Source organism: Nycticebus coucang, chromosome 6 (assembly GCF_027406575.1).
Source record: "Nycticebus coucang isolate mNycCou1 chromosome 6, mNycCou1.pri, whole genome shotgun sequence".
NCBI classification, from domain to species: Eukaryota; Metazoa; Chordata; class Mammalia; order Primates; family Lorisidae; genus Nycticebus; species Nycticebus coucang.
In genome coordinates this window covers 33,676,153-33,703,607 of record NC_069785.1, presented here as the reverse complement: position 1 = coordinate 33,703,607, position 27,455 = coordinate 33,676,153, and the positions used below count along the sequence as shown (strand labels likewise).

Sequence of the window (27,455 nt, the reverse complement as noted above, 5' to 3'; positions counted from 1 at the left end):
GGGACCTCACCTAATGTGCATAATGCAATGGTACATTTCAAAACTATTAAGAATAGAGTAATATTGTCTTAGTATAACAAATAAGTGAGGTGATGGATGTGTTCATCAGTTCGATGTAAGCATTTCACGCTGTCTATCAATAAATGAATCAATGTACACAGAACCCCATAAATGCATGTACACAGTCATGATTTTTTGTTGTTGTTTTTTTTTTTTTGGTCAGGGCTGGGTTTGAACCTGCCACCTCCGGTATATGGGGCCAGCACCCTAATCCTTGAGCCATAGGCGCTGCCCACACACTTATGGTTTAATAAAAAGAAGAATCTACATTTAGATACTACTTCTGTTCAGTCAATAAGTATTTACTGGGGGCAGACTTAAGATGGCTGCTGAAGACCCAGAGAAATACAAGAACCAAAACCAGGCCGGGCACGGTGGCTCAAGGCTGTAATCCCAGCACTTGGGAGACGGAGGTGGATGGAGTGCCTGAGCTCAGGAGTTCGATATCAACCTGAGCGAGAACCCCATCTCTAAAAATAGCCAGGCGGAGGCTGAGGCAAGAAGAATCACTCAAGCCCAAGAGTTTGAGGTGCTGTGAACTATGATGCCACAGCATTCTACTGAGGGCAACAAAATGAGCCCCTGTCTCAGAATAATATTTTAAAAAAGACAAAAGTGGGAAAAAATTCCTTGTGACATTTCAGTTATGTACCACATATATAAAGATAGAATTCTAACAAATAAATAGAAAAACTACAGCAATTAAAATAAGCAATCTGAAATAGGCAATCCATTAAATAAAAAAAAGAAATAACAGGAGGATTGCTTGAGCTCAGGAGTTCCAGACCAGCCTGATCAAGAGCTAGACCATGTCTCTACTAAAAAGAAAATTAGCTGGGCATGGTGAGATATGCCTCTAGTCCCAGCTATTTGAGAGGCTGAGACAAGAGGATCACTTAAGCCCAAGAGTTTGAGGTTGCTGTGAGCTATGATGTCAGGGCAATGTACCTAGGGTGAGAGTGAGACTCTTCCCTCCCTCCCAAAAAAGCAAGAAAATGCATTTATCACAGTCATCTGAAAAATGCATATTGAAAGAGTAATGAGGCTGGGAACAGTAGCTCATGCCTATAATCCCAACACTTTCAGAGGCTAAGGCAGGAGGATGGCTTGAAGTCAACAAGATCTCATCTCTACAAAAAATACAAAAATTACCTCAGCAATTATTTACACCCAGTGGTTTGAAGTTGCAATAGGCTACCATAATGTTAGTACACACCAGCCTCAGCAAAAGAGCAAGAGGCTATCTCAAAAATAAATAAATAAAATTTTAAAAAGTAAAACAAAGAGCAATAAGATTCTATTTTACCTGTATCTAATTGGTGAGTAGAAAATGTGGAGAAATAAGCACCTCCCATACTTCTTAAGGGAGCACAAATGGATATACTTTACTGTAGGACAAATTTAATCTCAGCAAATAATGAAAAATGTGGAGATGATAAGAATGCTCATCACAACATTTCTGAAAATAACTTGTAGGCTCAGTGCCTGTAGCACAGTGGTTATGGTGCCAGCCACATACACCGAGGCTAGCCCAGGTTTGAGCCTGGCCCAGGCCAGCTAAACAATGATGACTGCAATAAAAACACAGCTGGGAGATGAGGCGGGTGCCTGTAGTCCCAGCTACTCGGGAGGCTGAGGCAAGAGAATCGCTTAAACCCAAGAGTTTGAGGTTGCTGTGAGCTATTGCGCCATGGCACTCTACCAAGGGGTGACAAAGTGAGACTCTGTCTCCAAAAAAAAAAACAAAAAAGAAAAGAAAAGAACTTGTGGCTCGGCACTTGTAACTCAGTGGTTAGAGTGCCAAATACATGCACTTGGGCTGGTGGGTTCAAACCGGTGAAGCCTGCTAAACAACGACAACTACAACAACAAAAAAATAGCTGTGCATTGTGGCAGGCACCTATAGTCCCAGTTACTTGGGAGGCTAAGGCAAGAGAATCTATTTACTTGGTGGATTAATAAATTGTGGTATATGTACACTATGGAATATTATGCAGCCTTAAAGAAAGATGGAGACTTTACCTCTTTCATGTTTACATGGATGGAGCTGGAACATATTATTCTTAGTAAAGTATCTCAAGAATGGAAGAAAAAGTATCCAATGTACTCAGCCCTACTATGAAACTAATTTATGGCTTTCATATGAAAGCTATAACCCAGTTATAACCTAAGAATATGGGGAAGGGGGAGAGGGTGGGGAGGGGGGGTAAGGGAGGGAGGGAGGATGGGCAGAGAGAGGGTGATTGGTGGGATTACACCTGTGGTGCATCTTACAAGGGTACATGTAAAACTTAGTAAATGTAGAATATAAATGTCTTAACACAATAACTAAGAAAATACCAGGAAGGCTATGTTAACCAGTGTGATGCAAATGTGTCAAACGGTCTATAAAACCAGTGTATGGTGCCCCATGATCACATTAATATACACAGCTATGATTTAATAAAAAAATAAAAATAAAAACTAAATAAATAAATAAAAATAAAAATAAAGAATCAATTTACTTGGGAGGCTGAGGCAAGAGAATCGCTTAAGCCCAAGAGTTTAAGGTTGCTGTGAGCTATTATGCCACAGCACTCTACTGAGGGCAACATAATAAGACTCTGTCTCAAATAAATAAATAAATAACTTGGGAACAAATTATGATACAAAGCAACCATTAAAAATGATTACAGAAGCTATGATGACACCACTGCACTCTAGCCTAGTCAGGAAGGACCCTGTCTCTCTCTCAAAAAAAAAAAAAAGGGTGGGAGGCGCCTATGGCTCAGTCAGTAGGGCGCCGGCCCCATATGCTGAGGGTGGCGGGTTCAAACCCAGCCCCAGCCAAACTGCAACCAAAAAAATAGCCGGGCGTTGTGGCGGGCGCCTGTAGTCCCAGCTACTCGGGAGGCTGAGGCAAGAGAATCGCCTAAGTCCAGGAGTTGGAGGTCGCTGTGAGCTGTGTGATACCATGGCACTCTACCGAGGGCCATAAAGTGAGACTCTGTCTCTACAAAAAAAAAAAAAAAAAAGGGTTATAAAATAGTTTAAAAATATTTAAGAAAATAGTCAGCAAACATAATACATTGTCAACTTTAACTGATCATAAAAACAGTATTGTGGGCTGGGCATGGTGGCTCATGCCTATAATCCTAGCACTCTAGGAGGGGGCTGAGGCGGATGGACGCCTGAGCTCGCGAGTTTGAGACTACCCTGAGCCAGAGAGAGACCCCATCTCTAAAAATGGTCTGGTATTGTGGCTGGCACCTGTAGTCCCACCTACTTTAGAGGCTGAGATACAAGAATCACATAAACCCAAGAGTTTAAGGTTGTTGTGAGCCAAGATGCCGCTGCCCTCTATGGAGGGGGACAAAGTGAGACTCTATCTCAAAAAAAAAAAGTATTATGGCATTATTTTTGTACAGAAATTTAGGTTCATATATATATAATATTTACATATAAAGCTATTAACAATGGCTATCTCTGAGTGATGAAATTATAATTTTTTTTTTTTTTGGTTCTCTTGGATTTTCAACAATAATGCTTTTGAAAAGAAGAAAACAATATATTAAAGCTGGAGACAGTGGCTCACACCAGTAATCCTAGCGCTCTGGAAGGTCAAGACAGGTGGATTGCTTGAGCTCACAAGTTCAAGATCAGCCTTAAAAAGAGCAAGATCCCAGCCTCAAAAATAGTCTGGCATTGTGGCAGGCGCCGGTAGTCCCAGCTACTCAGAAGGCTGAGGCAAGAGAATTGCCAGAGTCCAGGAGTTTGAGGTTGCTGTGAGCTATGATGCCATGACACAGCACTACTCTACTGAGGGCAATATAGTGAGACTGTCTCAAAAAAAAAAAAAAAAAAACATAAAATAGCAAAGAAAAAACATTAGAAGTTCACACATATGCCTTAAATCATACTCTCAAGAGAAATTAGCATTAAGTACTAACCTGATATGTCCAGAACGCCAGTGCCCGGGAACTAATGTCCAACACAATCTCTGGTCGCAGTCCTGCCAATACCATAGCTTTATATTCCTCTGATGGACTGAGCTCTGTGCGGACAATATCTAGCTTTCCAGAAAGGGTACTGTTGCAGGCAGGACAGATAGCTGGTGAACGACTAAACTCACCACTACCATGCTGATCACAGAAGATGTGAGAGCAGGCAGTGACCCATGCATAACCAGAGAGTTTGATGCGACACTTTCTATAATTACAGAGCAGCATGTCTTCACACAAAGACATACTAGGATAACAAGGTCTCCAGATGCTGAAGCGTCCTAATAAGAAGTAAATGAAAAGGTCAGATAAGTTAAATTACAATGTTTACAGTGCAAATGATATAAATAATGAGTAAAAAATAAAGTATTCATGTTTTCATCCTATCATGCTAAAATAACTTACATTTTGTTTCCGTATTTATTCTAATCAACACATATTCAAAAAATATTGTCACTCAACAAATTTTTTGTGCTCCTTTATCCTTTCTTTTTCCTAAAAAAAATTTTTTTTCTTTTTTTTTTGAGACCGAGTCTCACTTTGTTGCCCTTAGTAGGGTGCTGTAGAATCATAGCTCACAGCAACCTCAAACTCCTGGGCTCAAGCGATTCTCTTGACTCAGCCTCCCAAGTAGCTGGGACTATAAGCACCAGCCACAACGCGTGGCTATTTTTAGAGACAAGGTCTCGCTCTGGCTCAGGCTAGTCTCAAACCTGTGAGCACAGGAGATCCTCGGCCTCTGAAGTGCTGGGATTACAGGTGTGAGCCCCTTTGCCCAGCTTCTAAAAAAATTAGAGAAAAGTTAAAGACAGGTTACAAATCTTACTAAGGTAAAAAAAAAAAAAAAAAAATCTTACTAAGGTCAAAACTAACATGCACAATGAAAAAGTTTTGGAACATTTACAAGGCCAGGCACAGTGGCTCACACCTGTAATCCTAACATTTTGGAAGGCTAAGCCAGAAAGATAGCTTGAGGCCCGGAGTTCAAAACCAGTCTGAGCACAATTGCAAGATCCCTGCACTACAAAATAATTTTTTTTTTAATTAGCTGGCTGTGGTGGCCCATGCCTATAGTTCCAGCTACTTAGGAGGCTGACGCAAGAGGACTGCTTGGGCCCAGGAGTTCAAGGCTGAAATGAGCTATGATACACTCACTGTCCCCTACCCCCGGGCAACAGAGGGAGACCTAGGCTCAAAAGAAAAAGATAAAGAAAGAAGCAGTAGTTACAAAATACAAACAAGTAAAAATTAAAGCAGTGTTTTCTACCATTCCTCAAAAACCTAAACAAAAATCCTAATTTATTACCCATTCATACTTTCCTAGAACTTTTTTTTTTTTGAAACATAGTCTCACCCTGTTGCCCTGGGTAGAATGCTGTGGTGACATAGCTAACAGCAACCTCGAAGTCTTAGGCTCAAGTGATTCTCTTGCCTCAGCCTCCCAAGTGTCTGGGACTATAGGCACCTGCCACAATGCCCATCTATTTTTCTGTTTTTAATAGAGATAGGGTCTAGCTCTTGCTCAGGCTGGTCTCAAACTCATGAACTCCAGTGATCCACTCGCCTCTGTCTCCCACAGTGCTAGGATTACAGGCATGAGCCACCTCACCTGGCCTCCTACAATATTTTAGTAGAAGACCATATCTGACACTTGACAAACTTACAAGTCCACACACTGATTTCAGTCATTCTTTAGAGCAAAGTTTTATGCTATACTTTTAGGCTTTTCACATATGCAGGTCTCACATTCTCCACCTGAATTGCCCTGATTTAAGAAAAGCAGTCTGGGGAGGCGCCTGTGGCTCAAGGAGTAGGGCGCCAGTCCCATATGCCAGAGGTGGCAGGTTCAAACCTAGCCCCCGCCAAAAAAAAAACAAAAACTAAGAAAAGCAGTCTGGTAGCACTGTATGGAAACTAACCTAATATACAAGTAATTCACCATGAAATAAGACAGAAAATCTGTATAAACTTCTGCAGATATTTATGGTGAGTTAAACAATTCAATTAATATAAACATTATACTATTCAATGCTATGCTTCTGCTTAAAACATTTACAAAACTAAAGCAATATTCTGGACATACTAAAACAAGCCATATATTGCATAAAATAGTGGAACAATGTTTACATTATAGACTGAGAAATTGTCAAGAATGTTGTTTTGGTGTTGTACAAAAAGAAAGAAGGTTAGCACTCCCCTTGACAAGGATAAAAGAGGCCCTCAGGCCTGACAACACGCATAAGGTTAAGGCACTACCACCTACTTCGTGGCACTCAACCATCCTTTTTATAAATTGTGGCATACCAATACCATGGAATACCATGCAGCCTTAAAAAAGATGGAGTCTTTACCTCTTTTATGTTTACATGGAGGGATCTGGAACATATTCTCCTGAGTAAAGTGTCTCAAGAATGGAGGAAAAAGTATCCAATGTACTCAGTACTTCTATGAAACCTATTTATATTTACTCACACTTTCTTATGAAAAATAGAACACAATAGCCCAGGATGAAGGAGAGAAATGGAGTGGGAAGGCAGGGGATGGGGGAGGTTTGACAGAGGGAGGGTAAAAGGCGGGACCACACCTGTGGAGCCTATGACAAGCTACAAGTCAAATCTGTCAAGTGTAGAACCTAAGTGTCTTAGCACAATAATCAAGTAAATGAGGTGAAAGCTATGTTGATTGGTTTGATCTAACCCCGTCAGATTGTATAAAAAAAAAAAAAAATCAACACACTGTACCCTACATATGCATAAATGTATTCATGATCTATGTGTATTTGACTTAATAAAAAAATTAAAATAAAATAAAATAAAAGAATGTTGTTTGGGGGAGGAGAGAGGAGAAAGGGAGGTAGGGAAGGGATTGTTGTGCTCCACCTAATGGGCACAATGTAAGGGTATATGGCACACCTCCTGAGTGAGGGACACAACTACAACTGGGACCCTACCTAACAAATACAAACACTGTAACCTAATTGTACCCTCATGCTAATCTGAAATTTAAAGAAAAAAAAAAAAGAGGGCCGCGCCTGTGGCTCAAAGGAGTACACACCGGCCCCACATGCCGGAGGTGGTGGGTTCAAACCCAGCCCCAGCCAAAAACTGCAAAAAAAAGAAAAAGGGAAAAAATAAAAAGAATGTTGCTTTGTTCACAGGAGCCAACAGGGACCCTCTGACACCTTTATCCCAAATGTCACCGCTGGTGAGTTTCCCCAGATAAACGCCACCTGACAGCCAGTTAGGAGGCCTATTTTACCTCTCAGCAGGACAATGGGCATACTGGAAGCATACACGCTGGAAACAGTTCTGAAGCTCAAGCCTTTCCTAGGCAGAGCAAGAGGCGCAGCCAATTACAAGTTTTCCACAGGAGGGAAAAAAGCCGATTTAATGGGCAACACAAGCTGAGGAGCAATTTTTAGAGAAAAATACTTACAAAAAGTCCACTCAGATTTTCAGCCTGCTTTCCGCACTCGACAGAGAAAATAATAATAACAGTAGTAACGCAAATAAAATACTTAATCTGACGTGCCTTCGAAAAAGCGCGGGAAACCGCCTTCACACCTTCAGGACCAGCGAAGATTCTCCGTGTGAAGGTGCCGGTCGCCGCTACGTCAAACAGCGCATGCGCAGTCGGGGGCCGCCCCGGGACTGGTGCGCAGGATTCTGGGAAGTGCGGCTGTGGCTGTGGCAGTCAGACCCCGCGCCTAAAGGCTGCGAGGGCGTGAATCTTGTGTTTTCTAGGAAAATCAAGCGCATTATGGCGGGCAGCACAGACTTTCTAAGTATCAGGAGAAATTCCAAGAAAGTGTGTGATACCTGTAGTCGGACAACTGTCACCTCCATTTCATTTTTTATCCATCTTGGAATAAACATCTTTCCAGCTTTTTTTTTTTTTTGGTAGAGACAGAGTCTCACTTTATGGCCCTCGGTAGAGTGCTGTGGCCTCACACAGCTCACAGCAACCTCCAACTCCTGGGCTTAAGCGATTCTCTTGCCTCAGCCTCCCGCTGGGACTACAGGCGCCCGCCACAACGCCCGGCTATTTTTTTGGTTGCAGTTCGGCCGGGGCCGGGCTTGAACCCGCCACCCTCGGTATATGGGGCCAGCGCCTTACCGACTGAGCCACAGGCATCCTCTTTACACATTTAAAGAAATTGTAACTTTGACTCTGCATTATGAACATTCGTTACGCGGCGACTCACACCTGTAATCCTAGCACTCTGAGAGGCCAAGGCGAGTGGAATTACAAGAGGAAGATTCCTATCTCTACCAAAAACTAGCCTGGCGCTGTTGTGGGCGCCTGTAGTCCCAGCTATTCGAGAGGTTCAAGAGGATCCTCCTGAGCCCGAGTTTGAGGTTGCTGTGAGCTATGACGCCAGGGCGACAAAGACTGTCTCCAGCTAGATACATTCATTACAGCACTTGAAATTAGGGAGTAAGATTGAGTGTCACAACTTTAAGGTGATCTACCTGTGTGCTGTTAGAATTTAAACTTATAAAGATAAGCAGAAAAATGACAGTTGTTAAGATGAGCAAAGAAAAGTAACAGGTAACAGCAGTAGAGTAAAATTGCTAGCACATGAACACCACCACCAATTACACGACAGCACACAGGTAGATCACTTTTAAGCTGTGACGCTGGATCCTATCGCTCAGAACGTAGATTAAAATTAAGCAGAGGAATCGGCTCAGCGCCGTAGCACAATGGTTACGGCGCCAGCCACATACACGGAGAGTGGCGGGTTCAAACTCGGCCCAGGCCAGCTTAACAATGACAACTGCAACAGCCGGCCGTTGTGGCGGGCGCCTGTAGTCCCAGCTACTTGGGAGGCTGGGGCAAGACAATCCCTTATGCCCAAGAGTTCGAGGTTGCTGTGAACTGTGACACTACAGCACTCTACCAGGGGAGACATGGTGAGACTCCGTGACTGTGGCTCAAGGAGTAGGGCGTCGGCGTCATATACCGGGGTGGAGGGTTCAAACCTGCCCCAGCCAAAAAAAAAAATGAAGCTGAGGAAAAGAAGAGACCTCAGATTATAAGCCTTAATGATGTCTTTTGTAGCCACCTTCCCAGAGGTAACCCTATTATGAATTAGTAACAGGTACAATCAGCTAAGTAAGAGACATCAAACTCTGCAAACCCCTTTATGAGTTGTGAATTCATAATGCTAACTAAACCTTTGTCCTTCAATTAAACTGCCTCAGTTAAGCAACTTCCTACTAGTTTTGTCTGTTTACAACTGATTCATGGTAATTCCCTTGGGTCATCTTGGCCTTTGTATACCTTTCCTAAAATGTCTTCTGCAAATTAAGTGGTACAAATTGGATTCAAAGAAAAATCCAACGTTCATGTATAAACCCTGCCATTCCTATCATCTGTTTTTGGCTGTTGAGCCTTTTGTACATTTTCTGGTTTTAATTACACCACATGTAGAAATACCAAAGTACAGAGAAAGGTATAATCTCATTTAAAGTTCAAAACCACAAAACATTGCAACTTGACCAGTACTTAACTTCATGATCCTAGCTAAATTACCTGTAGTATGACCACTTCCTGGACACGTACCCAAGTCAATACGTTAATTCATTCTGCATTAACTCATTTTAATGACCACCCACCATAAAGTATATTTACCCATCTTCTAATGGACATTAATCCCAGGTTACTACAATTAGAAATAATAATGTACTGAATATTCTGCACATCTTCTTGAGTACACCTGCCAAAAATTCTTCTAGAATGTAATACCCACGGACTGGGTTATTCTAAGAATCTTCAAATAAACTAGATATTGCTAAACCACTCTCCAAAGTATTAACATAAATTTCACTGCCACCAGCAAAGTATATGAAAGCTCAACGCTCCAGATTCAGCAACATAAAGAAATGTTTTCACTTTTTTCCAATCATAGCGTAATGGTATCTCAATGTTATTCTAATGTACAATTCTTTGATTAGTAGCGAGATTGAGCAGCTTTCCATGTGAACGTCTGGAATGATAGGGATACTTAGCTGTAAACTGCCTGCTTATATCTTTGATAATTTTGTTGTTTTTTTTTTTTTTTTGAGACAGAGCCTCAAGCTGTCACTCTGGGTAGAGCGCCCTGGCATCACAGTTCACAGCAACCTCCATGGAACTCCTGGTTCTCGAGTGGTTCTCGATCCAACCTCCATGGAACTCGAGAGATTCTCCTGCCTCCGCCTCCCAAGTAGCTGGAACTACAGGTATCCGCCACAACACCCAGCTATGTTTTGGTTGCAGCCATCATTGTTGTTTTCATGGGCCCCGGCAGGATTCGAACCCACCAGCTCAGGTGTATGTGGCTGGCGCCTTATCCACTTGAGCCACAGGTGCCAAGCCAATTTTCTTGTTTTATATAGAATCATTTAACAGTTGTATGACATGCATACCATATAAATTTGAATCTGGCTGGGCATGGTGGCTCATGCCTGTAATTCTAACACTCTGAGAACCAGAAGCAGGAGGACTGTTTGAGTTTAGGATTTCAATGCCAGCCTAAAATTAGAAAAATTAGCCATTCTTCATGGCACCTTCCTGTAGTCCCAGCTATAGCTACTCAGAACGCTGAGGCAAGAAAATCACCTGAGCACAGGGGTTTGAGGTTGCAGTGAACTATACTGACGCCCCTGCACCCTACCCAGGATGACAAAGCAAGTCTGTCTCAAAACAAAAGTTTGAATCTTAGAATATACAACTTTTCCTTTTCATCCTTATGTCTACTCTAATATCATATTCTATGCTTTTCAATAGTTTTAAAGTTTGTTCTCCATATATAGAGACAAAGTCTAAATAACAGTAAGAGCTGTGAAGGAGACAGTGGCCACAGTATTGAAGACAGCAAATATTCCAACCTCAATCTTGGATGAAAATAGTAACCAATTACATCCCTAGGTAATATTTAACATGCAAGGGATAAAATACACATTGAAATATTGGAAATGATGTATTTACTTGCATCCTGTGACATATAATAGTTATATTGACTGTACAAAACCAAACAACTAACCACAAAGCCAAAACTACTCCAAATAACATTATAGGTACAAAAAAGTTTTCAGAGAATTTATTTAGAAAAGCAGTTTAGAGATACAATGAAGGAGTAAAAGCATTAGGTTTCAAGCAGTGGTTATGCTATCCCTGAATTAACTTCCTATTATACTTCATAATAGCTGAAAATTGAGAATTTCAACAAAAAAGTCTGACAACTTAAAGATCTAACATTTATTATTTTTTTTTTGAGACAGAGCCTCAAGCTGTCATCCTGGGGAGAGTGCCATGGCATCACAGCTCACAGCAATCTCCAATTCCTGGGCTCAAGCAATTCTCCTGCCTCCGCCTCCCAAGTAGCTGGGACTACAGGTATCCACCACAACGCTCGGCTATTTTTTGGTTGCAGCCATCATTGTTGTCTGACGGGCCCAGGCTGGATTTAAAACTGCCAGCTCAGATGTATGTGGCCAGCGCCTTAGCAGCTTGAGCTACAGGAGCCAAGCCTCTTATTATTTTTGACATAGTTTAATGACTGAATATTCAAGATTAAATATTACTCATGAAATAATTTGCAGGGCATTTGATCTCTAAATTCTGACAGTACAATTTGTGCTTATACATAATTTATTCCCTTTAATTGCAGGTTACGTTTACCTTTCAAAAATGGTATTTTTACCATCAAGACTGAATTTTATCTTGTATCAATATTCTGAGTACCTATCAGCTTACAAGTAGTTATATTCCACTTTTCTAAGTGTTTCAGAGATGGTAATTTTCTGTTATTTTGAAACTTAGACTGTTAGCATCATCTATAACCCATTTGATACCCATATTTGTTTTAATAAAAGAATTTTGTTTTTTTGGGTGGTGCCTGTGGCTCAGTGAGTAGGGCGCCGGCCCCATATGCCGAGGGTGGCGGGTTCAAACCCAGCCCCGGCCAAACTGCAACCAAAAAATAGCCGGGCATTGTGGCGGGCGCCTGTAGTCCCAGCTACTCTGGAGGCTGAGGCAAGAGAATCGCTTAAGCCCAGGAGTTGGAGGTTGCTGTGAGCTGTGTGACGCCACGGCACTCTACTGGAGGGCGGTACAGTGAGACTCTGTCTCTACAAAAAAAAAAAAAAGAATTTTGTTTTTGATAGTCTTTGTCGCTCTTGGTACAGTGCTGTAGTATCATAGCTCACGGCAATGTCAAACTCTTGGGCTCAAGAGATCCTCTTGCCTCAACCTCCCAAGTAGCTGGCACTACAGAAGGATGCCACAATGCCTGGCTATTTTTTTTTTCTCTTTTTTTTAAGAGAGAGAGTCGGGCGGCGCCTGTGGCTCAAGGAGTAGGGTGCCGGTCCCATATGCCAGAGGTGGCGGGTTCAAACCTAGCCCTGGCCAAAAATAAAAAGAGATAGGGTCTCACTTTTGCTTAGTCTGGTCTCCAACTCTTGAGCTCAAGTAATCCATCCACCTCAACATCCCAAAGTACTAGGATTTCAGGCATGAGCCACTGCCTCTGGCCTAAGAATTTTTTTTCCAATTTGAAAGCAGTCACTGTTTATTAACTGACCAGATTACAAAAACAATCAGGGCAGATACCTTAGTTCCGTGGTTTCCAACTTGTGGGTCGTGACCCCTTTTTAACAATGAAAATACATCATGGCATTAGGAAGGTTGAGAACCCCTGCCTTAATTTATTCTTCTAATAAGCCTATTGATTTGGTCTTCCCTGTTACCGCATCTCCACCTTCTACAAAGTGGGTTGTCTTTTTCTTCTTCTTCTTTTTTTTTTTTTTTTTGTTGCAGTTCAGCCAGGGCTGGGTTTGAACTCACCACCCTTGGTATATGGGGCCGGCACCCTACTCACTGAGCCACAGGTGCCACCCAACAATTTTTTTTTTTTTTTTGTAGAGACAGAGTTTCACTTTACCACCCTCGGTAGAATGCCGTGGTGTCACACGGCTCACAGCAAACTCCAGCTCTTGGGCTTACCGATTCTCTTGCCTCAGCCTCCCGAGCAGCTGGGACTACAGGAGCCTGCCACAACGCCTGCCTATGGGTTGTCTTTTTCTTCATTCCACCCCGTGGAGATAACTTGAAGGGCCACAAGTAGTTATTTGCTTCTTTGAAGTGTTTTCCAACAGTATAGATCTCATGAATCAGATCCTCCATGCAGATGATGCCATATTTACCCAGTGATCACACAATCAAACTGTTATCAGTCAATGCAATTCGCTTCTTATTAATTTTGCCATAACCATGCTTATAGATTAGCTCATTTACTGACTTCAGATTTGAGTACCCCCATGCAATATATGGTTCTACAATTCTTTTTTTTTTTTTGGCCGGGGCTGTGTTTGAACCCAGCACCTCCGGCATATGGGACCGGCGCCCTACTCCTTGAGCTACAGGCGCTGCCCCGGTTCTACAATTCTTAACATGTTAATCAAAGCCTTGTTGAGCTTAACAAAACTTCCACTGAAGATCTGGCCAAGGCGAAGAAACTGCGACACCTTTCCGACCTTTGGACTCACACCATTGATATCTCTGATACTGATGACAATCGCCAATTTGGGTTCTGCAGGTACATAGAAGTTGCCAGCTTTTCTTACCATCCTAGCCATCCTAATCTCAGTTCTGTACATCTTGTTCTTTATGATAATGCTTAGCTTTTTCACAGATAAAGCTTCCTCCTTGCTTTTCAAAGTATCTTTTCGGCACACTTCTTTCTCAGACGCTTGATCTTCAGCTCTGCAAAATTCTTTTGCTTATTCTTAAGGGTTTCTGGTACAGTGGGAAACTTCTTTTTCTTCTCTTCAATACCCTCCATGGTTCCATCTGGAAATGAGGACTAAGAATCTTAATCAAAACAAAGAATATAATTTTATTTTATTTTGTTTAAAAACAGGAGTTTACTCTATCACCCAGGCTAAAGTACAAGTGGCATGATCACAGTTCACTGTACCTCAAATTCCTGGGCTCAAGTGACCATCTACCCTCAGCCTCCCCAGTAGCTAGGACTATAGGAGCACTAATTTTTTTATTTTCTATTTAGACACAGGGATCTCACTATGTTACCCAGGCTGGTCTCAAATTTCTGTCCTCAAGCAATTCTGCCTCAGCTTCTCAAAGTGCTGGAATTATAGGCATGAGCCACTATGCCCAGTGAAAATCAGGTTTTATATTCTGGCCAACAGAAGTTACTATAGTTACATACCATTCATGACATTCTGATATAAGCACGAGTATTAAATCTCATTCCAAAAAACAGTAATGTATACCAGACTTCTTTTTTTTTTTTTTTGTAGAGACAGAGTTTTACTTTATGGCCCTTGGTAGAGTGCCATGGCATCACACAGCTCACAGCAACCTCCAACTCCTGGGCTTAAGCAATTCTCTTGCCTCAGCCTCCCGAGTAGCTGGGACTACAGGCGCCCGCCACAATGCCCGGCTATTTTTTTGTTGCAGTTCGGCCGGGGGCCGGGTTTGAACCCACCACCCTCAGTATATGGGGCCGGCACCTTACCGACTGAGCCACAGGTGCCGCCCCAGACTTCTAATATTTAGATTTTTATTTTGTACCCCTTGGATGTTAAATATATCATCATGGATGGAAATACAGAATATAGGGCAGTATAACTTAGCCAAAACAATTGAGAATATTTCAACACTAAATATAAAGCAAAAATTAACTTTTTTTTTCAAACAGAGTCTCTTTGTGGGCCTTGGTAAAGTGCCATAGGGTCATAGCTCACAGCAACCTCAAACTCTTAGGCTCAAGCAATTCTCTTGTCTCAGCCTCCCGAGCAGCTGGGACTACAGGTGTCTGCCACAACACCCAGCTATCTTTAGAGACAAAATCCCCCTCTGGCTCAGGCTCATCTCAAACCTGTGAGCTCAGGCAATCCACCCACCTTGGCCTCCCAGAGTGCTAGGATTACAGGCGTGAGCCATTGTACTCGGCCTTAGAAATAAGCCACTTTTTAACCATACATGAATGGTATGCAGTTTAAATCAATGATAAATAGCCAGTAAGACTATAATGTTCATAATAAAAGATTTCTTCTTAAATGACAGTATGCTATTACCAATCTATTCCTCGCATAATAGGTTGTTTGGCAGTCATCTCTTCTTTTTTATTTTGGGGACAGAGTTTCAATCAGTCAACCTGGGGTTGAGTGCCGTGGCACCATTATAGCTCACGGAACCTCAGTCGCTTGGGCTCAAGAGGTCCTTTTGCCTCAGCCTACCAACTAGCTAAGATTACAGGCACCTGCCACAGTGCCAGTTAGTTTTTTCCTATTTTTAGCAGAGATAGCGTCTAGCATGTTAGTTTTAAGTAGATATTACTACTTTTAACTAGACTGGTAAATAATCAGATAGTTTTATATATCTATATATACATATTTTGCATCAGAAACAAGGTTTGAGTCCCAGTTACTCCATATAAATACCTGGCTGAATGGCCATTAAAATGGCTGCCATTTCCAGAAATTTAAAAAGGAAAAAGACTGACCTGGGTGGTTTGCCTGAGCTCATGAGTTCGAGTTGAGACCAGCCTAAGCAAAAACGAGACTCCATCTCTACTGAAAATAGAAAAACTGAGGCAAGAGAACCTCTTGAGCCCAGGAGTTTGAGGTTGTGATGAGCTATGACACCACAGCACTCTACCCAGGGCAACAGCTTGAGACTCTGTCTCAAAAAAAGAAAAGGAAAAAAAAAATTGAGATTTCAATTCAATTCACTTCAAATATTTTTTAAATATCTATTCTAGGAGAGGCATTAGGGATAAAGAAGATATCCTGCTTTCGTAGAGCTTACAATCTAACAAAAGATCCAAGACTAACAGAAATAAATTAGTATGATTTAGTTCTTCCCCTTGACATCTCTTACATTTTTTTTTTGATTTTGGTTTTTATTAATATTAAATCATAGCTGTGATTAATGAGATCATCTGTTACATTTTTGTAAGTTGACTGTATAAAACTATTTGTGGTGAGAAAAGTCAGCTTCCGTCTTTTTTTTTTTTTTTTTTGAGACAGAGTCTCAAGCTGTTGCCCTGGGTAGAGTACCATGGCATCACAGCTCACAGCAACCTCAAACTCTTGGGCTCAAGAGGTTCTCTTGCCTCAGCCTCCCAAGAAGCTGGGACTACAGGTGCCCGTCACAACACCTGGCTTTTTTTTTATGATAGTTGTCATTGTTGTTTTGGCGGGCCCAGGCTGGATTCGAACCCACCAGCTCTGGTGTATGTGGCTGGCGCCTTAGCCGCTTGAGCTACAGGTGCCCAGCCAGGTTCCATCTTTAATTTGATGAATCATCTACCTTCATGCTGCAAAGAAAAAGATATTTATAAACCTTCCCTAAAATGTGTGTAAGCAACCACTCTAAAAAACAAAATAAACCATTTAAAATTCAAACATAAATGACTTTAGAGTACAGTGTTTCACTTATCTCTCAGAATCAATTACTACAGCTCTTTCATAGCTCTAGACTAGAACTATCCAAATAGTATTATAATCAATCAAAGAGTTCTCCTTTTCTTTTAGTCACAGGTACATTTTCTTCATCTAGAATCACCAAATCCTTTGTAATTGTTTGACTCCGCAAAAATCAGAGGCACTAGGGGATAGCCAACCCATCCCTACGGTGCTCTGAGTGAAGACAAGCCAGCTTTGATATATGATGGATCAAAATCCCACTGCCTAAGGCTCCAAGCAGTGAGAGGAACAGCCATCAAAGTTTACCTCCAACCACATTATTTTAAGAAACATTTATGGGTGGCGCCTATGGCTCAAGGAGTAGGGCGCCAGTCCCATATGCCGGAGGTGGTGGGTTCAAACCCAGCCCCGGCCAAAAACCACAAAAAAAATAAAATAAAATAAAATAAATAAAAAAAAAATAAGAAACATTTATAAAAGTAAAGACATCGGCTTGGCGCCTGTTGCACAGTACTTACCACGCTGGCCACATACACCCAGGCTGGCCTGGGACAACTGCACCAAAAAAAACAGCTGGGCATTGTGGCTGGCACCTGTAGTCCCAACTACTTGGGAGGCTGAGGCAAGAGAATCACTTAAGCCCAAGAGTTTGAGGTTGCTGTGAGCTGTGATGCCATAGCATTCTATTGAGGGCAACATAGTGAGACTCTGTCTCAAAATAAATAAATAAATAAACAAAAATAAAGACATCAAGAGACTCTTACAAAAAATCTTTACATCTAAATAAGAATGAGAAAAGACCATTGAGGATCAATTGTGTCAAACTTGACAAATGAAAAATTATATGACAAATAAGTAGGTGCCAAAACCAAAAATAACAAATTAAAGAAAGTATATTGGAATATATTGGAATAATTATATAGGGATTTACACTAGAGTCCCATTACCATCCTATACCCAATTCTAGAACTTAGGATTTGGGTGCAGGAGTGAAGGTAACAAGAGGTAGGCCAATTGGCAAAAGGACATATAAGCAATAAAAACAAAGAATTTCTGACAACCTATTATTCAGATGTACAAAACTGCCAGATAGTATAAAAATCCATTTATTGGGCATTTACCATATGCTTTACAATGTACTAAGCCCTGTCTATTTATCTAATTAATTATGCAAATTAACTATTCTTTGAGTCAGGTACTATTATCATTTTCTAACATGTAAGAAACTAAGATGGTTGGGTACAGTGATTCATGCCTATAATCATAACACTCTGGGAGGCTGAGGTGGGAGGGTCACTCAAGGTCAGGAGTTTGAGACCAGCCTGAGCAAGAGTAAGACCCAGTCTCTACTAAAAATAGAAAAAATTAGCCAGGTGTTGTGAGGGCACCTGTAATCCCAGCTACTCAGGAGGCTGAGGCAGGAGATTGCTTGAGACATGAGTTTGAGGATACTGTGAACTATGGCACTCCAGCACGGGTTAAGACTCTATCTCAAAAAAAAAAAAAAAAAAAAGCTAACATGTTAAGAAACTTGCCAAAATTACATAACTGGTTAAGTGATAGAGTATAGGTTTGAACCCAGTCTGATTCCAGAACACACATATAACTATTATACTATGGTACCTCTCAACATCTTTAATTGACCTTTTAAAAAACAAATTTTATAGCACTGTAGCAGCTGGCTGTGAACTCACAAAGCTAAATTTACAAAAATTCATATGCATGTCAAAGCTTCTCAATGTCAAGCCTTACCATAAAAGAAAAACGCAGTCATCATCTATTGTACATCCAGGACATAAGAGCATTGAAGAGGTCCATACTAGAAAAGTGAGATTCAGATCTGGTTTTGGTCCCTTGAAACTTTACTTCTACAAAAGACAGCAAAAATCAAAGTATTATTTCAAGTGCTGGTATTACTTTGAATTATTTGTATTTCCTTTATTTCCCCCCCGTACCTATCTCATTCTCTGCTGAAAATACAGGTACAAATAAAGAATACAGACCAGGTACAATGGCTCATGCCTGCAATCCTTGCACTCTGAGAGGCCAGAAGATCCCCTAAGCACAGAAGTTTGAGAACAGCCTAAGCAAGACCAAGACCCAGTCTCTATTACAAATAGAAAAAAATTCGCTGGGTTTTGGGGCCAACACCTGCAGCCAGCTACTTAGGAGGCTGAGGCAGAAGGTACTTAAACCCAGGAATTTTAGGTTGCTGTCACTAGGCTAAAGACACAGCACTAGATCCTAGGGCAACAGAGTGAGATTGTCTCAAAAAACCCAAAAGAATGTAAGCCTGTCTTGAGCTCCTTAATATAACTTTTTAAATAATATAATACATGAATAATAAAGTTAGAAAATACGGGTCAACAAAAACATCAAGATTACTCATACACCCCAATGCTAGAGACAATAACCCCAAGCATTTGATGATTTCTCAAATCAAAAATATGCATATAAAAATGTTTAAGCAGAAAAAAAAAAGTTTAAGTAGAAACATTGGTCTATAATCTGTTCTTAATGTCAAGAATACCACTCCATGGGCAGCTCAAAGGGGTAGGGCACTGGCCCCATATGCTGGAGGTGGTAGGGTTCAAACCCAACCCCAGCCAAAAAAAAACTGCAAAGAATACCACTCCATTTCAATAAACCTATATCGTAACTTTTTTTTGGCTTATATTTTGTATTTTTTTTTTTTTTGTAGAGACAAGGTCCTGGCTCTTGCTCAAGCTGTCTCAAACTACTGACCTCAAGCAATATTCCCACCTGGGCCTCCCAGAGTGCTAATATCACAGTTGTTAGCCACCCACCAAGCCCCATAGCATAACTTTAAATGACTGTATAGCGTGCATTATATGGTCTCACAAAATTGACTTAACCAACTCTGGGATTCCCTTAATCTTTACATATACGGACTAATAAATTAGTGATTTATTTAGAACTATTAAGCTAAGTAGCTGACAGAATTATAGCAGTTACCACTGCATTTTCTACAGTGTTTAAATTTTTAGGTCAGGAGTAGTGTCTCATGCCTGTAATCCTAGAGCTTTGAGAAGCCAAGGCTGGAGAATCACCTGAGGCTAGGAGTTGGAGACCAGCCTGGACAACACAGTGAGACCCTGTCTCTACAAAAAAATTAAAAAATTAGCCAGCCATGGTGGCACGTGCCTGTAGTCCCAGCTGCTAGGGAGGTTAAGGCAGGAGGATCACTTGAGGCTACAGTAGGCAGTTACTACACCACTGCATTTTAGCCCAGGTGACAGAGCATGAATTGCATGATACAGTAAAAGACCCTATCTTTAAAAAAAGAAAACAACTAAGTTTTTAGATTAGGATTCCTGTTCCTGAACCTAGTCCTATCTCATTATAGTGATTTTTTTGTTATATGGAGATTTCACAAAAGATCAAAGGAGAACAAAGTGTTGGTTATATCAAATTCAAATTTAAACATTTAAGAATTACCTGGGATCATGAGCTAAATCCCACTAGGAATCCCAACAAGCAGAATTCAATTCCAGGCTTGGCACCTGTAGCTCAGTGGGTAGGGCACCAGCCACATACACCGGGGCTGGCAGATTCGAACCTAACCTGGGCCTGCTAAATAGCATATGACAACTGTAACAAAAACAAGCAAAAAAATAGCCGGGCATTGTGGCAGGCGCCTGTAGTCCCACCTACTTGGGAGGCTGAGGCAAGAGAATCACTTAAGCTCAAGAGTTTGAGGTTGCTGCGCACTGTGACGCCATGGCACTCTACCCAAGGCGACAGCTTGAGACTCTGTCTCAAAAAAAAAAAAAAAGCTCAGAATTCAATTCTAAGTGTTTGCCCCCCTACCTTTAGTCTGCTCAGAGCATGTGTTTAATCAGGCTAATCAGCTGAAACACGGACTTAACATGCATTTCATCATGGCAAACTGTAAATGACAGTAAAGGGCAAACTACCACTGGCTTCTCACCCCTAAACAGGAAAACAGGTTGGAACTAGGTTTTTTTTCAACTACCAAATTTCAGCTACTAATAACAGAGCTCCAAATCTTGCTTAATGATTAGAAATTCAAATGACAAAGAAAATGAAGATTTTTCTTTTTCTTTTCTTTTTTCTTTTTGTGGTTTTTGGCCGGGGCTGGGTTTGAACCTGCCACCTCCGGCATATGGGACCGGTGCCCTACTCCTTGAGCCACAGGCACCACCTGATTTTTCTTAAACTTACCTCTAGTATCAGATCTAGTATCCAGCTTCCACCTAGGAATCAAGTTAAATTATGGTATCTACCAACTACCTAAGTATCACTGGAAAATAAAAAAATAATAAATTCATAAAGGTTATCATTACATGACAACTCCACACTAGCATGTCCACATCAAGTCACAAGGAAATTTAGAATAACTGTTCATCCTTTGACTCTCCATTAAGCAATATAAATTATTGACCCATCTATTTGCAAAATGCCATTGAATGCCCAAGCTCTATATCAGATTAGGGCAGAACCTCTATATAAGCTCGATTTTGTAGAAATTTAAAAGTTTAGGTAAAACTATACAATAAGTCTAGCCAACCTCTAAAAGGCTCTAAAAGTCAACATCTTCGTAATAAGAGAACAGATATGCAAAAGGAAGGCGTCAAGAACTCTTATGTAAGATTCAGAGACCAGGCATGATGGATCATGCCTATAATCCTAACACTTCGGGTGGCTGAGGCAGGAGGATTACTTGAGGCCAGGAGTTCAAGAACAGTCTTTACACATACACACACAAATATATACATATATATATATGTATATATGTGTGTATGTATAAAACACTGTGGTAATTCTGTAATCCCAGCTACTTGGAAGGTTAGGGCAGGAGGATGACTTGTGCCCATGAGTTTGAGGTAGCAGTGAGCTATGAAGATGCCATTGTACTCTGAGCAACAAAGTATAACCTTGTCTCAAAAAACTAAAGATTCAGGGGCTAAGGGCTTGGTGCCCTTGGCACAGTGGTTACCACGCCAGCCACATACATCAAAGTTGGTAAGTTCGAACCCAGCCCTGGCCAGCTAAACAATGACAACTGCAACAAAAAATAGCTGGGACTATAGTGGGTGCCTGTAGTCCCAGCTACTTGGGAGGCTGAGGATAAGCCCAACAGTTTGAGGTTGCTGTGAGTTGTGATGCCACAGCACCCTACTGAGGGTGACATAGTAAAACTCTGTCTCAAAAAAAGAAAAAGCCTCGGTGCCCGTAGCACAGTGGTTACATCGCCAGCCAAATACACCCAGCCTGGTGAGTGCGAACTTGGCCCAGGCCAGCTAAACAACAATAACAACTGCAACAACAAAAAAAAATAGCTGGGCATTGTGGTGGGCGCCCGTAGTCCCAGCTACTTGGGAGGCTGAGGCAACAGAATCGCTGAAGCCCAGAGAGTCTGAGATTGCTGTGAGCTGTAACGCCATAGCACTCTACCTAGGGCGATATAGTGAGACTCTGTCTCAAGAAAAAAAAAAAAAGAGAGAGAAAAGAAAAAGAAAAAACTAAAGATTCAAATAAATTAGAAAGTAATCTCAAATAGTTTTTTCAGATCATGTTTCAATTTACGTTTAGTAATCCTTTATCACAATAATCAGAAGAAAACCTTCCCTTAATACAAGAAAACTGAGGCTCAGTGCTAGTAGCACAGTGGTTATGGCACTGGCCACATACACCCAGGCTGGCGAGTTCAAACCTGACCCTGGGCCAGCTAAACAACAATGACAACTGCAACAACAACAACAAAAAAATAGCCGGGCATTGTGGTGGGCGCCTGTAATCCCAGCCTCTTGGGAGGCTGAGGCAAGAGAATCTCTTAAACCCAAGAATTTGAGGTTGCTATGAGCTGTGAAGCCACCACACTCTAGCAAGGGTGACATAGTGAGACTCGGTCTCAAAAAAAAAAAAAAAAACAATACAAGAGAACTGAATTAGCATCATTTAGAACCCAAATCTGCCACATGACGGCAACATAAGAAAGAAGTTTTAATTTCCTCTTCCAGAGTTTGAGTATAATCCTAACTTTCAGGTGAAATGCAGGGTACACAGTTCATCACTGCAGGTAACTTTCCCACTATTCCTTATTCTTCACCTAATTACTAGCTAGAGCATGTTTTGTATTACAAAATTGTACTAGCTAGAAAAATTTTGTATTTAAGACTTATTAGCTGGCTTGACACCCGTAGCTCAGAAGGTAGGGCACCGGCCACATATACCGAGACTGGCGGGTTTGAACCCACCCAGGCCTGTTAAACAACAATGACAACTACAACAAAAAGATAGCCAGGCATTGTGGCGAGCACCTTAGTCCCAGCTGCTTGGGAGGCTGAGGCAAGAGAATCATTTAAGTCCAAGAGTTTGAGGTTGCTGTGAGCTGTGACTTCACAGCACTCTACCGAGGGCGACACAATGAGACTCTTGTCTCAAGAAACAAAAAAAAAAAAAAGAAAGAAAGAAAAAAAAGAAAAGAGGCCTGAGATAGGCACAGTGATTCATGCCTATAATCCTAGCATTGTGGGAGGCCAAGGCAGGAGGATCATTAGAGGTCAGGAGTTCGAGACAAGCCTGAGCAAGAGTGAGGCCCTGTCTCTACAAAAAAAACAGAAAAATTAGCTAGGTGTGGTGGTGTGCTCCTATAGTCCCAGGTAGTAGGGAGGCTGAGGCCAGAGGATGGATCACTTGAGCCCAGGAGTTTGAAGTTACTGTGAGTTTAATGATGCCACTGAACTCTAGCACTCTAGCCAGGGCAACACAGGGAGATTTTTATCTCTCCTCCTCCCCCCGCCCCCCCACACCAAAAAAAAAGCAGAAAAAGAAAAGAAGCATTTCCCGAAGAAAACTTCCTGAAGAAAAAAAAAGTTGAGTCTTCAATGGACGTTAAAGTTGCATGCCCAATAAATAAACACTCAAAATTAAAAATTCAATTTCTCAGTTATACTAGTCACATTTTAATTGTTCAGTGGCCACACGTGGCTAATGGTTACCATTGGACAGTAACAAATATTAAAACATTTCCATCACAGAAAGGCACAGAACACTGGTGCCTTTTAGGGTGGGTTTGACCACAATAAGTGAAAAGAAAGGTAACCGTAGCTATAATTCTTTAAAAAGAACTTACCTTCTCGGCGGTGCCTGCGGCTCAAAGGGGTAGGGTGCTGGCCCCATATGCTGGAGGTGGTGGGTTCAAACCTGCCCCTGGCCAAAAACTGCAAAAAAAAAAAAAATCTTACCATCTTAGCTGGGCACTGTGGCTTGTGCCTGTAGTCCCAGTTACTCACAAGGTGAGGTAATAGAATCATTTCAGCTCTTGAGTTTGAGTCCAATAATATACTGGGCAACATATCAATACCCCATCTCTTTAAAAAAAAAATTATTTTTCTAAATCCTACTGGCCAAGCACAGTGGCTCAAGGTCGAGGCAGGTAGATTGGCTGAGCTCACAGGTTCGAGACCAGCCTGAGCAAGAGTAAGACCCCACCTCTAAAAATAGTCAGCATTATGGTGGGCACCTCCAGTCCCAGCTACTGGGGAGGCTGACGAAAGAGAATCACTTGAGCCCAAGAGTTTGAGGTTGCTGTGAGCTATGAGGCCACAGCACCCTACTGAGGGCAACAAAGTGAGACTCAGTCTCAATGCAAACTTCGTAACCCCTTATTTATAAGGAAAATTAAGGCTGAGAGAAGTTACATAAATTTCCTAACGTCATCTAACTATTAAAAGCTAGTATTAAATCCAGTTCCATCAAAACACCATCACCATGGCACCTCCTACATAAAATTGTAAGCAGAGCTATAAAAGATAGTTTGCTTTAGAACATAATGAGAATGTCATACTGGCTCAGTAGGTCAAAAAGTAATTAAGGTATTGTAAATACCTCAGAGAGATATAATCAAAATTGTCATTTTAGGCAGGGCACAGTGGCTCACGTCTGTAATCCTAGCACTCTGGGAGGCCAAGGTGGGTGGGTTGCTTGAGCTCATGACCAGCCTGAAAAAAAAAGTGAGACCCCCTGGGCGGCGCCTGTGGCTCAACAGAGTAGGGCACTGGCCCCATATGCCGGAGGTGGTGAGTTCAAACCCAGCCCTGGCCAAAAACTGCAAAAAAAAAAAAAAGGTGACACCGCTGTCTCTACTAAAAATAGAAAAACTGGCTCAGCGCCTGTGGCTCAAGCGGCTAAGACGCCAGCCACATACACCTGAGCTGGCAGGTTCGAATCCAGCTTGGGCCCACCGAACAACAATGACAGCTGCAACCAAAAAATAGCCAGGCATTGTGGCAGGTGCCTGTAGTCCCAGCTACTTGGGAGGTGGAAGCAGGAGAATTTCTTGAGCCCAGGAGTTGGAGGTTGCTATGAGCTGTGATGCCACGGCACTCTACCCAGGGTGACAGCTTGAGGTTCTGTCTCAAAAAAATAATAATAAAAATAGAAAAACTGAAGCAAAAGGATCACTTGAATCCAAGGGTGGAAGGTTGCTATGAGCTATGACACCAAGGCATTCTACCTAGGGCAGTGTTTCTCAACCTTACTAATGCCATGATGTATTTTCATTGTTACAAAGGGGTTGCGACCCATAGGTTGAGAACTGCTGACCTAGTGTGACAGCTTGAGACTCTGTCTCAAAAAAAAAAAAAATGTCAAGTGGTACCTTGTGGTTCAAGGAGTAGGGCACCGGCCCCATATATCAGGGGTGGTGGGTTCAAGCCTGGCCCTGGCCAAAACCACAAAAAAAAAAAATAATAAAAAAGTGTCCTTTTACTCTTGATTTCAGATCAACAACATGCATGATTAAAAATAAGGGAATGCAGACAAGAGGCAAGATATGTGAGAGGTTTCTACAATTTGAACAGTGTCTACCTCAAAACTCCTGATTCAGGCCAGGCACAATGGTTTAGACTTATAATCCTAGTATTCTCAGAGGCCAGGGTGGGTGGGTTCCTTGAAATCAGGAGTTTGAGACCAGTCTAAGTAAGAGTGAGAACCTATCTTTACTAAAAATAGAAAAATTAGCTGGGCATGGTAGCAGAACTTACAGTCCCAGCTACTTAGGAGGCTGAGGCAAGAGGATCACTTGAGCCCAAGAGTTTGAGTTTGTTGTTGAGTTATGGTGCCATAGCACTCTACCCAAAGCAACAGAATGAGACTATGTTTATTCAAAAAAAAAAGCCTAGGCGCCTGTGGCTCAAGGCGCCAGCCACATACACCTGAGTTGGCAGGTTCGAATCCAGCCCGGGCCCATCAAACAATGACAGCTGCAACCAAAAAATAGCCAGGCATTGTGGCAGGCACCTGTAGTCCCAACTACTTGGGAGGCGGAGGCAGGAGAATCGCTTGAGCCCAGGAGTTGGAGGTTGCTGTGAGCTGTGATGCCACAGCTCTCTATCCAGGGTGACAGCTTGAGGCTCTGATTAAAAACAAAAATAAAAAAAAAACAAACAAAAAAAATCCTCCTTCAAGAGGCAAGTTCTCTATTCACAAACAAAACCCAGAGTACAAGGTCTTTGTGTCCTCGACCCAAGAGGACAAAGCCTAGCACAAAAATCCTAACGTTAAATACGCCTTTCCCAATGTGTGATGCTCCCTGAAGGATTCTAGTCATGCTTCAGTCATGCTTCATGTCATTCTACCATGCAAAGGTCATTTCATGTTCTAAGCATTTTGTAAATACTACATAAACAATCAATGACCCATTCGTTTTGTTGACTGGGCAGTAAGCTCTCCAAAGTGCTGGTGTTCATAGCCAAAAGGTACATTTTATATGTGTGAATAGATGTTTCATGAAGGCCTGATACAAAATACATATTGATGATACGTCCTAAATCAGCAAATATTTCCATTTTATGATCATATTACAACTCAACTTGGCCACTTCCATTCCAGTTTACTCAGTGCCTTCTGTGTATCTAACATCATGAGATACAATAATAATTCTAATAATCTCGAATCTTTTTAGATAGAAAAGGCACACATACACATAATGTAGAGAACTTAAGGCAGCTTAGTGAAAATGTAAGTACCTTTATGGTCCCATCAGCCTTTAACCCTTTCTAGTGAATGTCCAAATCCAAGCCCACTTGATTTTCAGGGGGGGTCTATAGATTTTATAAAGGCCTTCCCAGAGTCCTTTTTCTGCTGGCACATGGGGTAGTAAAGACTCAGGTCTTCCCTCTTTGGTGGATTTCATCTTCAACCTGAAACGGAAGGAAAACAGTACAAAACTTTATACATAGGATGTAATACTAAACTGATAATTTGGCATAGTTTTCCTTTAGAGATAATTGTATAAGGCTCTGCTACCGGGGCAGATTCCAAGTGTTAGCTAAGAGTACTAACAGTTTTAACTTCTTTGTACGGAAGAATCCATTCAGATTATACGTGAAATAGAAGTGCTGAGGTCAGAAATTCGGACTAACTATGCAGCTCATGCCAAGTGTATCCTGCCATTTCACCCAGTCCCAATCATTATGGTAGTGGACCAAATAAAAATGAAATGAAAATACAGTGCCTTAGGGCATTGGGTCAGACAACAGGAAAGAATAAATTGAAATCAGGATGTAAGCCTCAGTAAGACCTTCTCTTCTCTAACTTACTATTTAATCTATTGCATAATATTTGGCCTATCTTAGAATTTATAAAGCACTTTCCATATATTATCTCATTTTGCAAGTACATCATCTCTACTTTATAAGTATGCAAGCAAAGTTTAAAGATTAAATGGCAATTTAATTAATTGCCAAGCAACTTAGCTTAGTGGTTACGATAACAGACTTTTTTTTCCCCAGTGAAGAATGTAATGTTTTGTTTTGTTTTGTTTTGTTTTGGTAGAGACAGAGTCTCCCCTTATCGCCCTCGGTAGAGTGCCGTGGCGTCACACAGCTCACAGCAACCTCCAAATCCTTGGGCTTAGGCGATTCTCTTGCCTCAGCCTCCCAAGTAGCTGGGACTACAGGCGCCCGCCACAGCGCCCGGCTATTTT

General features: G+C 41.6%; 1 protein-coding gene and 3 non-coding genes across 7 annotated transcripts in view; 1 reads left to right on the top strand and 3 right to left on the bottom strand.

Moving 5' to 3' along the window:
• CCNB1IP1 (cyclin B1 interacting protein 1) overlaps positions 1–26,668 on the bottom strand; it is a 32,865-nt gene extending 6,197 nt beyond the window's left edge. The window contains exons 1-5 of one of the 4 annotated variants that reach the window (XM_053593795.1): positions 26,497–26,668; positions 23,601–23,688; positions 20,687–20,765; positions 18,233–18,348; positions 3,990–4,321 (exon numbers count right to left, since the gene is read on the bottom strand). In XM_053593795.1, coding sequence (XP_053449770.1) covers positions 3,990–4,321; positions 18,233–18,257 — 357 coding nt within the window. In that variant the 5' untranslated portion in view covers positions 18,258–18,348; positions 20,687–20,765; positions 23,601–23,688; positions 26,497–26,668. Of the gene's footprint in view, positions 1–3,989; positions 4,322–7,571; positions 12,047–18,232; positions 18,349–20,686; positions 20,766–23,600; positions 23,689–26,496 lie in introns of those variants that run through there. The other 3 variants (XM_053593794.1, XM_053593797.1, XM_053593798.1) reach the window with 3 other exon arrangements.
• Positions 6,204–6,329, top strand: LOC128589522 (U6atac minor spliceosomal RNA). The gene has a single exon (XR_008381077.1). It is a non-coding gene; the product is annotated as a U6atac minor spliceosomal RNA (small nuclear RNA).
• Positions 16,632–16,778, bottom strand: LOC128589510 (small nucleolar RNA SNORA79). The gene has a single exon (XR_008381072.1). It is a non-coding gene; the product is annotated as a small nucleolar RNA SNORA79 (small nucleolar RNA).
• LOC128589523 (small nucleolar RNA SNORD126) lies at positions 20,316–20,392 on the bottom strand. The gene has a single exon (XR_008381078.1). It is a non-coding gene; the product is annotated as a small nucleolar RNA SNORD126 (small nucleolar RNA).
• Positions 26,669–27,455: the final 787 nt, after the last annotated feature.